Source organism: Citrus clementina, unplaced genomic scaffold, assembly GCF_000493195.1.
Source record: "Citrus clementina cultivar Clemenules unplaced genomic scaffold, Citrus_clementina_v1.0 scaffold_3, whole genome shotgun sequence".
In the NCBI taxonomy this organism is placed as follows: Eukaryota; Viridiplantae; Streptophyta; class Magnoliopsida; order Sapindales; family Rutaceae; genus Citrus; species Citrus x clementina.
In genome coordinates, this window is record NW_006262339.1 from 7,889,775 (window position 1) to 7,903,504 (window position 13,730).

Sequence of the window (13,730 nt, forward strand, 5' to 3'; positions counted from 1 at the left end):
ATTTATTTTCTCTTCCTCTCTAGTTTTTGTGGATGTTTTGACTTCTCGTCGACAAATAATAATAATCTTGTCTAGATATCGCCCTAGTTTCACCGGCTCCCTAGTACAAGGTTATTATTATTTAGCACGATAAGCCCTTAGCACCATATTGATTAGAGTGTGGTTCATGAGGTGTGGATTCCCCTGTCATGATTTAATTGGCATTAATAAGGAATATTTAGCCCATGGTGCATGTTGATACGGATCCAGATACCCAAGTACGTCATTTCACTAAATTTCTCTTCAATTTATTTTCACCATTTCAATTCCAATTTTAGGATAATCTAAGTCACTTTCACCACAAATCCAACCACCAATTTAGAAAAATTAATTTTATACACAATTAAAATCTACTTCCTCGTGGGATCGACACTCGTTACCATTGATATATTCTACAATAGATTCGTGCACTTGCGAGTTCAATAAAATTTGCACAACACACTACACTTTGCTATATTATTTTATTTGACACTATATTATTTTATTTGGCCATCACATGGTCATTGTCTACACTACACTTTGTCTCCGCTTGTGTATTCTTGAGTGCTAGCTAAGTCACCAAGTCACTTTATCATGTATGCTGAACTTGTCTGTCGTGCTTGATATGCTTTATTCTAACAAAGAGGATATAAAGATGATTTATATTTAATTTCTTATTCTGAGAAGGTACAAAGATGATTTTTAACCATTTTTTTTTTGTGAAGGGATGAGGATGAGCTAGAATCCCCATCCCCTCACCAGTTCCGTCTCTCCATTTTAATTTTTAATTTTATTTTTATTTGATTTGGTCTTATTTAAAGGACATGGCCCAAAATTCGTATTTATACTTTTATCTAATAAGACAAAAACTAAAGTAAAAGATAAAGATATAACATCCAAACTTTATTAAAATGCATTAAATTCAAAAATTAAAAATGTAACAGTTATTCAGAGGTTACTCAAGATCGAGAACCTTCAAGAATCTTTTGTTATTATTTAGAGAGAGAATGATGATCTCTTAAACAATTCTGATAGGAATGAGGAGGAGACAAGAATCTATGTAAAATATTAAAGAAGATAAGAGGATGTCAGTTCACTCCCCTCTCCTCCCATTGCCATCCCTAAATGTTTATACTTCAACTTCTTCTACTTATCAATGACGTCGTTTGCACAAATTATAAGAATGTTACATTGATTTTTGTTTCAGTGCTAATGGCTGTTTCTTTTTATAATTAGATTATCAAGTATTTATCATTCAGCATCAATCTCTCACATGCATTTTGTACTCTTGCTTATCATCAGAATGCCAGCCATCAACATCGGATCCACCGTCAAGCAGAGCCAATGCGGCCGTGCCAATAGACTTAAGAAGGACTACCACTTGTCACTTGACTTAAAATGGAAGAATATATCTCCTCTTTCTAACAAATACACAATAAAATCGTAATCGTCCAATAATGATTGTAAAGGCATAGCCTGCCGAAATATTTATATTTTTTTATATTTTTTTTGACAAATTTATACGAAAAATTGTAGACCAATTTTCCAAACATCGGAATTGTATTTTGTCATTACAGAAGTCACACACCATAGTTTAGCAACAACATTATCAGATGTACAGATTATAAGAGAATAGTAAAAAAAATTATCTTTATTAAACTCTAAAACCCAAGAAGAAAAATAAGAGAGCAATAAATATTTAAGAAAAAACACATTGCTTCAGCTGAAACACGTAATTCTTCATTTTAAACTTCATATAAAATTAATAGATAAATAACTGTGTCTTATGATTGTGACTTCGATCTTAGTATGTTCCCATTGAAAATGCAATAAACACTGATTATTCCATTAAGTTTTATAGCCTTTTCTTAGTCATTTCTTATGATTCTTGTTTTTTTTTTTTTATAAGCTCATTGTACAATCACAGCTAGAAATTAACACCCTACTACTTTTATCTATGAAGCAAACTTTTCAAAGCTTCAAAACGAGGATCCACCATCAAAAAGATTTTTTCAAACTATTTCCTCGAACTTCAATAAATTTACTTAAATAGCATCATCATTTAGCACCGCGACCTTCCTTTAAAATTTTTTATTTTGATATGGTCTTATTTTCAATCCTATCTAATATTAAGGTTAGATGATTGTAACTTACAACACTACAATATTTGGTAAACATTAATAATTATAGCTTGAAAGTTAAATAATTTAATCTCACGCTTATATAATAAAAAATTTATAATATGTTTTATTATTATCATTTATCATCATCAAAGTTATTATATAAAACTTATATTTATTATATATTATTAATTTTATTTTATAATTATATTTTTTTCACAATAACTAGCACTTAAAAATTATAACAACTCTGATATTAAATAGTACCTTCATCTATAAAAAAAAATATATATATATTAATAAATCTTCAAGCAGAGCCAATATGGTCATGTGAATTGAGTTTGGAAGAACCTAACTGCCAGTTTGCTACAAGCACATTCAAACAAAAACCAGTACCTGTCACAGTGTCACTGGACATAATGTACAAACCAGCTGTCCTAGCAAAAAAAGTTAAGAAAATCAGCTGTCATGTGAACCCGCTGAAATATTTATTTATTTATTTTTATATATTTCCGGTAGTTTTGGAAACCAATTTTGCAAACATCTCGATTTCATTTTGTCATTAAAGAGGTGAGACTCGATAGTTCAACAAGAAGATTAGATTAACAGAAATACAGAACATAACCAAATTAAAACGAATTTACCAACCGATCTTCAGATAAATTTAGTTCCCTTCTGTGCAAACAGCTGGGAATCAACATCCTATTGCTTTGAGCTGTGAAATAAAGCTTGCAAAATTTCTAAATGAAGATCCGCCTTCACCTAGACTCTTTCTTGCCATTTCCTTCATCTTCAATGCATTCGCTTTAATTCCGTCATCATTCAGCAGTGCTTTCACCCGATTACAAATTTCTTGTCTTGTTATGATTCCATTCTCATCCGGGAAAAATTGTGAACCAACTTTCCAAGCATCACAAATGTAATTTCTGTTCTGATATTGGTCTACAAAATAAGGCCAGCACAGAAAAGGAACTCCCATGCTTACACCTTCAATAGTTGAATTCCATCCGCAATGACTCAAGAAACAAGCAACAGAAGGGTGACCTAAAACCTTTTCTTGAGGCGCCCATTGGACAAATTTTCCACGATCTGAAACCCTCTCAACAAATCCATCAGGGAGTTTAGCGTGCGATCTGTTCATGAAATCTGGTCGAACAACCCACAAAAATGGCTGGTTTAATGATTCAAGGCCCAAGGCTAATTCTTCCAATTGTTGCTGGCTTAAGACCGCTGCGCTGCCAAATGCAACGTAAATGACTGAGCCTATTGCTTGTTTGTCCAGCCAGCTTAAGCAAGTTGAGTCCTCTGGCCAGAAGTTTATGGCTGAATGCTCCGAATGATCACTTCCTAGTAATGGACCGATGGTTAAGATGTTTGGAACTAGATCGCAGGCCGGAGAGTCGAGTTCATAGAAGGAATTGCAGAGAATCCAGTTTGAAATTTTGAGAGACTGGGCAACAGCAGAAGTTGCTTCAAAGTACAGCTTCTGTACATCTGGTTGACTTGGAAAGCTCCATATGTACTCGTTCTTTTTCCAGGGAAGAGTATCCTCTGACAGCAAGATCAGCTCATCACTCGTTGCATTTCCTGCATCCCAATAATTCAGTAATCTAATTAAGCTCACAATATTGATCGTGGACGGGTGAAATAAGTAAAGCATTCAAATTTGAATCATCATTTTCAAACTAAAGGTAGCGCACGCGTTGAGTGTAAGTTAACACATTTCATATTAGTTTTGGAGCTCACCAGTAGAATCTAAAATTCCGGCATCAACAAGTTTAGGGATATGAAGCACCAGGGGCAAGTATGCCGGTGCAAAAGTGACGACTGCAGCTCTCGCGATTCCCATCTGCTCGGCAATTTCTAATGCCCATCCAACAGTAACATCCGTAATTACACAGCTGATTTGCTCACAATCGTTTGACTCCTTAACCTGCTCAATAAAATTCTTCAAGCAGCCTGGCATGACTGCTAACATGCTCTGCGTCACCTTTTCAATATCTTTTCGTTCTGCTTCTTGTAATTCCAGTCCATCAGGAACTGAGACCACCGTTATCAGGCTAGACTTTTTAGCTTCTTGAGGCATTGAAGCCATGATTTTGGCCTTCATATGCTCTGTGCTGAAAATTGTGACCTTGATTCCCTGTTCAGCAATCTTCATTGACAATTTCATCAAGGGCCCGGCATGACCTTGTGCTGGAAACGGTATCACAAGAACATGAGGTTCCCTGTCCATTGAAGGTATGGTTCAACTTTTCTTACCGAACTGCAAGCTCTATGCGATATTTAATACTTATAGGGTGCGTTTAGGCCACTGTAATTTAAAAGATACTGCGTTAAAATATTTGGTAAATATTAATTGTTCTAATTTTAAAATTATATTGATATAATTTTTTACTTGTATTATAAAAAATTATTATATTTTTAATAATTTTATCAAAATTATTATTTAAAATTTATATTTACTATATATTATTAATTTTTATTTCATAATTATAACTTTTTTTAATAACTGTAGGTTAAAAGTTACATCATCTCAGTCTCAAACGTACTCATACAATATTGAAAAAATTAATTAAAAAATAATATTCTAAATCAAAGATTTCACACATGCTTAAAGATTCGCACATGCTTAAAAAAATTATAGTATATTTATAATTTGGTAATTCTTATTTTTCATGCATGTAAGATATATCCTCCTTACATAAATAGTGTGTAGATTCTACACATATATTATTCATGTAAAAAAAATATATTTTACATGCATGTTTGTATGTATGTAAGATAGAAGAATCACCACAAATACAAAGTGAGACATTGCGGTCATAGATTCATGCCTTTAGACTTTGGAAAAAGCTCACTGCCAGTTGCCCCAATACGGCTTGTTGCTCTCACATTCAAACAAAAACCCGTACTTGTCACCGGACATTATGATATCATTACATATTTAAAAGAGTGCGAGGGGTGCTAGTGACAGTCGCCCTTATGGGCGATTGACTCACTCGCTGTTTCTTTTGTTGACACGTATTTGATATTTTGATTTGTGTGTAATTTTAAATAAATGTTAAAATGTTAATATTTTTTAGTTTTATTTTAATATTATTATTTTTATGTATAGCAAATTTACCACAATATCCTTGTTCTTCTTGCCACTGCAATTTCCTTCCCTTGTTCTTCAGTTTCTTTTCTTTATTTCTTTCTCTAATGAAAGTTCGGAAAAAAAAAGAAAAAAATTGGGGGGGGAAATTAAAAGTAAAGTCTCTTTTTAGCTAAAACAAAATTTTTTTAAATATTTTATTTCAGAAAATAAATAACAAAAATAATCCAAACCATGTAGATCCAACTAAACAACCAAAACAAAATATTTATATTAAATCTGAAGAAGAGAAGTGGAGAGACGGTCATCTTCCAAGCAAGGAGAATATTTTGTTATTTATTTTTTTTTAAGGAGGCTTTGTTTTTAAACTTTTTTTTGCCTTGTTTCTTTGTTCCAAACTTTCATTGAAGAAGAAAAAGAAAGAAAAGAAATTGATGAAGTAGAGAAGGAAGTTGCAGTGGCAGGGAAACAAGGCGAGAAAACTTGGCAAGAGGGAGAGGGGATAAGGATATTGTGGTAAATTACCAATACATAAACATAAAAATATTAAAATAAAACTAAAAGATATTAATATTTTAACATTAATCTAAAATTGCACGGAAATAAAAAATATCAACATGTGTCGGTAGAGATAGCTAGTAACTGAGTGAGTCGCCCATAAGGGCGACTATCGCTAGCACTCCTCAAAGAGTGCTCTATTTAGACTCAGGGAAGACAAAAGGAAGACAAAAAGTTTCATGTCTTCTCTCTCTTCAGAAAATGACCACGCATGAATTCCAAATTAGGCCTACAATCAGTTTAAAAAATTAAATTGAACATGGCGCGTAAGTCAATATAGCATTTAACAATCAATTTTTTTTTCTTGTCCTCTCTCTCCCTGCATCTCTCACCTCTCTTTTAGCTGTGCATTTAACGTGAGCCATATTATGCATTTAACAAGGAAAAATCAGTTTCTTGTCCTCTCTATCTCTCTGCATCTCACTTATCACACAGCCAATTTCTGCATTTCCAACCGCTCGATTTCAGCAACCAAAAAAAAAAAAAAAAATGCGGCCATAAGGAAGAAGTTAACAAAGGGAACGAATGGAGTGATGGGGATGAAGTTAACGAAAGGGACAATGGGAGGGGACGAAGTTAACGAAGTGCTACCGTTTCCAAACGAGTGGAGGAGATTAAACTAATGGCATGTTTACTTACAGTGAATCGGAATCGGAATGCTGGAATCAGAATCATTAACATGTTTACTTACAAATTAAAAGCTTGGAATCAGAATGAAATTCGTGCGGGCCCCATAATTTTGGGATTCATTACCGGGTTTCAGATTCCCAAGGGGGGGTTGGGAATCAGAATCCCATTCCTATGACTGACAAACATACCTCCGTTCTAAATAATAAAATCCTACTTTACCCTGAATAATTAACGAAAATATAAAAAGAAAAATCAAATTAAAATCATGAAAATGGAATTAGGCAGCATCCAAAATCGATCCGCAGCACCAAAACCAAAAATGACGATTGGTTTTAGCAACTCGTCTCCGTCGCTCGTCACGCTGCAGCCCACCGTCGTTGTTGTTGTCTGCGTCGCATGCATAACGTATGAGGAAAATGAGTGGTTGGGGAGGGAGGAGATCTTGCTGGATAATGTATAAGGAAAAAGACAAAGGAAGAAATTTGAGTTGCTTTTCCATTTTTTATTCTTTATTTTATTATTTATTGTGGTCTCGTGCATAACTAAAGGAAGACTAAGGGAACGCGTGAAATGGCAAGCCCACACTACCGTTTCTGTCGTCCTTTAGTCTTCATTTAGTTTGTTTATCATTTTCCTATTTAAAATGCACAATATTGTTGAAATCAGCTGTCATATAAAAAATAAAAATAAAAGCTGTCACGTCAACCTACCGAAATATTTATTTATTTATTTTTGTGCATTTTTGGAGATTCTGTAAACCAATTTCCAAAAATCGCAATTGTATTTTGACATTAAAGAGGTGACACTCCATAGTCTAACAAGAAGATTACATGTCAATGGGCATCACATGCGCCTAAAGTTGCTTGTGCACATGACCCCCTCTTAATAAGGGTCTATTTGTTTTTTCACGTTTAAAATATAATAGATTTTTCTCCAGTGTTAAATGAGGGTCGATCTTTACGCTATATCATAGTAAAATTATTAAGAAGTTTCGATCCATTTCTTATTATAAATATTAGTAGAGTTCTAATTGCAACACATCAGTATATGAAAAAAAATTCCTTTCAAATTATAGATAATAATTAAATGAAAACATTCTTCTCTCTTTCAAAAGGAGAATGAAATATATGTCTTTTTAATATTAGAGAGGGTTAAAAATTAGGGTATAGCTATATAAGATTTAATGTAAGACTAGTCCTGATAATTATCTTATATAGGATTGAAAATATATTAGTAATAGTCTCATTTAATGATGTAAGAAGTTCTTTTAGGAATTTTAAGATTCTATAATTTTATTATTTTAGGACTTTTTATTTTAATTATAATCAATTATGATATTTTATTATTTTAGAACTTTCTATTTTCATTAGAGTTAATTAAGGTATGAGATTTAATTAACTTAAGAAAAATATATTTTATTTATATTATAATTGTGATTTAGTTTCTCTTTTTAAATTAACTTAGGGAAGTATATTTATTCTATTATAAATAGAGAGGTCTCATTAAAGAGGTGAGACTTGATAGTTCAACAAGAAGATTAGATTAACAAAAATACAGAACATAACCAAATTAAAACGAATTTACCAACAGATCTTCAGATAAATTTAGTTCCCTTCCATGCAGACAGCTGGCGATCAACATCCTATTGCTTTGAGCTGAGAAACAAAGCTTTCAAAATTTCTAAATGAAGATCCGCCTTCAACTAGACTCTTTCTTGCCATTTGCTTCATCTTCAATGCATTTGCTTTAATGCCATCATCATTCAGCAGTGCTTTCGCCTGTCTCTGAATTTCTTGCCTTGTTATGATTCCATTTTCATCGGGAAAAAATCGTAAACCAATTTTCCAAGCATCAAAAATGTAATTTCTGTTCTGATATTGGTCTGCAAAGTAAGGCCAGCACAGAAAAGGAACTCCCATGCTTAGACCTTCTATGGTTGAATTCCACCCGCAATGACTTAAGAAACAAGCAACAGAAGGGTGACCTAACACCTTTTCTTGAGGCGCCCATTCGACAAGTTTTCCACGATCTGAAACCCTCTCAACAAATCCATCAGGGAGTTTAGCGTGCGATTTATTCATGAAATCTGATCGAACAACCCACAAAAATGGTTGTTGCAATGATTCAAGGCCTAATGCTAATTCTTCTAATTGTTCCTGGCTTAAGACCGCTAAGCTGCCAAATGCAACATAAATAACTGAGCCTACTGCTTGCTTGTCAAGCCAGCCTAAGCAAGTTGAGTCCTCAGGCCAGAAGTTTACGGCTGAATGCTCCAAATGATCACGTCCTAGTAACGGACCAATGGTTAAGATATTTGGAATTAGATCACATGCCGGAGGGTCGAGTTCATAAAAGGAGTTGCAGAGAATCCAGTTGGAAATTTTGAGATTTTGGGCAACAGCAGAACATCCTCCAAAGAACAGCTTCTGCATATGTGGTTGACTTGGGAAGCACCATCCGTACTCCTTTTTTTTCCAGGGAAGAGTTCCCTCCGACAGCAAGATCGGCTCATCGGTCATTGCATTTCCTGCATTCCCAATAATTCACAAAATTAATCAAGGACAGCTGAAATAAGCAATACTCTCAAATTTGTGTCGTTATTTTCAAATTTATGGTAGCGCACACACTGTTGTTAACATGTATGTCAAACAAATTCCATCAAAAATTTAAAATTCAAGAGCTAGATATTATTTTTGAAACTTACCATTAGAATCTAAAAGTCCCGCCTCAACGAGTTTTGGAGCATGAAGTACCAGGGCCAAGCTTGCTGGTGCATAAGGAATGACTGCAGCTCTCGCAATTCCCATCTGCTCGGCAACTTCTAATGCCCATCCAACAGTAAGATCAGCAATTACACAGCTGATTTTCTCGCAATCATTTGATTTGTTAACCTTCTCAATCAAGTTCCTCAAGCAGCCTGGCATGACTGTTAACATACTCTGTCTCACCTTGTGCAAATCTCTTCGGTCAGCTTCATGTGACTCCAATCCATCAGGAATTGAAACCATCGTTATCAAGCTAGACTGTTCGGCTTTCTGTGGCATTGAAGCCGTGATTTTGGCGTGCATATGCTCCGTGCTAACAAATGTGACCTTGATTCCATGTTCAGCAATCTTTGTCGACAATTTCATCAGTGGTCCAGCATGACCTTGTGCTGGGAATGGTATCACTAGAACGTGAGGCTCCCTGTCCATTGAAATTAGTTCAAACTTTTCCTTGTGAACCGAAAGCGATACACAATATTACCAAGAACTCAAAGAGAATATTGTCAAATTATCATTGGAGTCCCTTGGGATAGATTAATTAAGAGTTGAAGATCCTCAGTTCCACAAAAAATGCAGAAAGAATCCTGAAATTTCAACATCTATTTGTTTTGCATGTTTGATGTTATCTGTTATTATAAAAATGCCGGCCACCAAAATTGCTTCCTCGTCAGAAGATAAGCATTAATGGTCAGCGTTTTTGGCTCATGCGTATTTCCTTGTCCACTACGGATGATAATAAAATTCACAACATCGCTTTCTCAAAAGGGACATATCAACCCACGGAAATATTTTATGCTAATATTGTCTTATGCTTCAAGGAAATGTAATGCAGACATATCTGTTTTAATTATATTTTTTCTCCATACTAGATTTTTAAAGATTTTACGTGATAGTTTTGAGTTTGGGGGGTCAAAGTCATCTCGCGTGTTTTGGGAGCATATTTTCTCCTTGAAGAGTTGGACTTTTCAGATCGGGCTTCAGCCTCCAAGCTAGACTTCAACACCATCATCGACACAGGTCCAGACAAATGCCCACTTGCATCTTTTGGTTCATTTTTAATATACTTTAATTTAATTTGTATTAGTCATACAATATTTAGAAAATCCATATCATGTGTCTGCTAGTAATCTTAAGATATTACTGATACATTTTTATCCACAACCCAGTAATCACCCCTGTATGTTTTACTATCATAGAATGGACGACTGCTTGAGGAATTTTGCAGCCTAGATGTTGAGCTATGTACGATCACCAAACTTATGTGTATAAGACCATTGAGCCGAAGAGGTGTATACATAAGTATGGTGATCAGAAATGAGAAGGAGCATTAATAATTCAATTCAACGTACATAGTGCTTATAGTAAATGCTTAAAACTCTTCAAGTTATGATATCTAACATAATTGGTGAAAAAAATTAATTCGATTGATTTTAAGTTTTTAATTAAAGTTATATCTCAGGAAAAATATGTAAAGTTGCAAAAAACTTCTACTGGCTACTATTCATCAAGTTTTCTTAAAAATTAATATTGAATTTAAAATTTACTGGTAGTAGAATTATAGAAATGATCTCAATTAATATAGAAAATTTGGAGCTCTTTGAAAAGTATGTTTGTAGGAGGGAATCCATTCCAAAATATCTGTCGTATGAGGTTGCCGTTTGATTTAGCTGCTGGAAGATAAAACAAGAACCAACAAAGAGGTTGAATGGTTAAAGACATGACGTCTTTTTGATTTAAATACAAACTACAACTCGTCTATGAAAGTAATAGTAAAACAGTTGACGTGTCGTCTAGTAAAGAACTGTATGACATGTCGTCTTAATATTTTCTCAAAATGACATATTTGTACAGGTTTGCCTGGCGTAAAACGTAGAAAATCAATTCCAGAACACAGAGGGTAAATCAAACAAAACTCAATTCTGTCTTCTCTGTTTTTACTCAAGACTCATCGCAAAACAATTATCACAGTGGCGGCTTTTTCCAGCCTCTTTGTACTTGCCTTATTATAATAGAAACTGTTACAAGCTTGAAAACTTAAAAAAGATGATATTGTTAAAAGCTCCTGCCGGAAATGTAATAAAGACCGATTAATTGGGCTACTCTTCCATTAAGTTTCGGAGCCTTTTCTTGGTCGTTCTCATTATTCTTGCTTTTTCATCCACAATGTAGAATCACAGCCGGAAATTAACATTTTTATGTCTGAAATAAAGCTTTCAAAATTTCGGAATGAGGATCCACCTCCAAGGAGACTCTTTCTAGCTACTTCCTTCAGCTTCAATGAATTTGATCTAATATCATCATTCTTCAGTAGTGTTAACACCTTCCTTTGAATTTCTTGCCTTGTTATAATCCCGTTTTCATCTGGGAAAAATTGTAAACCAATTTTCCAAGCATCACAAATGTAGTTTCTGTTTTGATATTGATCCGAAAAGTAAGGCCAACATAGAAAAGGAACGCCCATGCTTAGACCTTCCATGGTTGAATTCCATCCGCAATGACTTATGAAACAAGCAACAGAAGAGTGACCTAAAACTTTTTCTTGGGGCGCCCATTCAACAATTTTCCCACGATTTGAAACCCTCTCAATGAATCCATCTGGGAATTTTGCACGCGATCCGTTCATGAAATCTTGTCTGATAACCCAAAGAAATGGTTTTTGTAATGATTCGAGACCAAGTGCTAATTCTGCAAATTGTTGCTGACTCAAGACGGCTACGCTGCCAAATGCAACATAAACGACTGACCTTATTGCTTGTTCATCAAGCCAGCTTAAGCAACTTGAATCTTCAGACCAAAAATTTCCATCCAAATCACCTGAATGATTACTTGCAAGCAAGGGACCAATCGGCAAGATGTTGGGAATTAAATCACAAGCAGGCGAGTCAAGTTCATAAACAGAGTTGTTAATAATCCAGTTGGAAATTTTAACAGCTTGGATAACAGCACAAATAATTCCCAACAAAATCTTCTGTTCACTTGGTTCATCTGGAAAGCTCCATGTGTACTCGTTCCTTTTCCAAGCAGGAATTTCATCAGACAATGAGATCAACCCATCATTCAAAATTGCAAATCCTACATCAAAATCAATAAAATTTTTAATAAGGGTATGCTCGAGGAGTTTACAATACCACAGATTGTTCTTAACGCGAATCTTAAGAGCTCATGTTAATTAACCTACCATTAGGATCTATAATTCCAGCTTCAAGAAGCTTTGGAAATTGAAGTGACAGTGCCAAGCTTCCCGGTCCAAAGGGAACAACTGCAGCTCTTGCAATCCCCATACTCTCGGCAACTTCCAGGGCCGAGCCAACGGTAACATCAGCAATTACGCATCTGATTGGCTCGCAATCATTTGACTGATTAATTTTCTCAATCAAATCCCTCAAACAGCCTCGCATAGCTCTTGCTACACTCTCTCCCAGCTTAAGTGGATCTTCTCTGTCAGCTGCTTGCAATTCCAATCCATCCGGAATTGTAACCAACTTTATTTGGCTCGATGAATCCTCAGCTTTCTCTTGCAGGGAAGCAATGATTTTTTTATGTATAAACTGTGTGTTAACAACTGTGACCTTGATTGCACGTTCAGCAATCTTTGTTGCCAATTTCATAAGAGGCGCTACATGGCCTTGTGCTGGATATGGTATCACTAGAACATGCGGTTGCCTGCTCATTGCTAGTAGATTCGATATTATGTATGAATATTAAGAAAGTTTCTGAATAATATACAGTACCGCAAAGATAAAATGAAAAGTTAAACTAAAAGCTTTCTTAGGTGTGTGTTGAAATTGTTGAACTTTTGACTTGAATATGGTAATTTATAAAAGATAAATTGCCAGATATTGGAGCGTGAAGATGACAGTAAAATTGTTTGACAAATTTAGCTTTGTTGTTGAAAATTGAAGGTGGCGGCAAATTGCACATGCAATTGTTGACAAGTATGCATCACTTTAATGCTTGCAATGCAAGTTCTAGCTCAACGTGATGGCAAATTTCAAGGATAGCGGCTTGTCTTGTTGAAACTCAAGGCTACACATACACTACAAATTGAGCTTCATCTCAAAAGAGTAAGGCGTCCTAAAATTGAGAGAATTGAGGGCAATTGCAAGTGAAACAATTTGAGAGATTTGAGAGAGCTTTTATTCGAGTGTTCTAGTGAGGTTCTATTTTGGTGTATTGGAGTTTTAGGTGTTGAGAGTTTTTCCCAAATTTTGTAAATTCTCATTTGTTAGTAAAATTAATTTCCAATCTTTGTTTGTGGACGTAGTCTTTACGTCGAACCACGTAAATTATTGTGTCATATTTTCTTTGCATTTATTTGTCACATTTATATTTTTTCAAAAGTTACTCTATTGGTGAGGGGTTAGGAGAGACCTCTACCTGTCATTTAGAACAGATAATGAAAAATACATGTGGAGGGGGACGTAAACCAAAACCTCCAATCGAGAGAAATAAATATAAGAGAAAAGAAAAGGATTAAGGCATAGCCTAACGAAAGAAGCATAATAAAAATTAATGCAGACGGTGATAATGTCTCTTACAATA

General features: G+C 34.7%; 3 protein-coding genes across 5 annotated transcripts; all 3 read right to left on the reverse strand.

Moving 5' to 3' along the window:
* Positions 1-2,656: 2,656 nt before the first annotated feature.
* On the reverse strand, positions 2,657-4,443 carry LOC18049189 (UDP-glycosyltransferase 83A1). The gene is made up of 2 exons (XM_006440650.2): positions 3,885-4,443; positions 2,657-3,725 (listed from the first exon to the last, which is right to left on the reverse strand). Exons 1-2 carry the CDS (start codon positions 4,372-4,374, stop codon positions 2,833-2,835), a joined length of 1,383 nt encoding a protein of 460 aa, XP_006440713.1. The 5' UTR covers positions 4,375-4,443; the 3' UTR covers positions 2,657-2,832.
* Positions 4,444-6,458: 2,015 nt separating this feature from the next.
* LOC18049190 (UDP-glycosyltransferase 83A1) lies at positions 6,459-9,788 on the reverse strand. Of its 3 annotated transcripts, none has more exons than XR_002906746.1 (3): positions 9,128-9,788; positions 8,008-8,950; positions 6,459-6,810 (listed from the first exon to the last, which is right to left on the reverse strand). XR_002906746.1 is itself a non-coding variant. In XM_006440651.2 (2 exons), exons 1-2 carry the CDS (start codon positions 9,615-9,617, stop codon positions 8,058-8,060), a joined length of 1,383 nt encoding a protein of 460 aa, XP_006440714.1. In that variant the 5' UTR covers positions 9,618-9,788; the 3' UTR covers positions 7,941-8,057. The 3 variants fall into 3 exon arrangements, 1 of the variants encoding a protein (XP_006440714.1); XR_002906745.1 differs by having other exon boundaries at positions 6,459-6,868; XM_006440651.2 differs by lacking the exon at positions 6,459-6,810 and having other exon boundaries at positions 7,941-8,950.
* Positions 9,789-11,050: 1,262 nt separating this feature from the next.
* LOC18049191 (UDP-glycosyltransferase 83A1) lies at positions 11,051-12,950 on the reverse strand. The gene is made up of 2 exons (XM_006440652.2): positions 12,367-12,950; positions 11,051-12,260 (listed from the first exon to the last, which is right to left on the reverse strand). The coding sequence occupies exons 1-2, from the start codon at positions 12,857-12,859 to the stop codon at positions 11,329-11,331; spliced, it is 1,425 nt and encodes a 474-aa protein (XP_006440715.1). The 5' UTR covers positions 12,860-12,950; the 3' UTR covers positions 11,051-11,328.
* Positions 12,951-13,730: the final 780 nt, after the last annotated feature.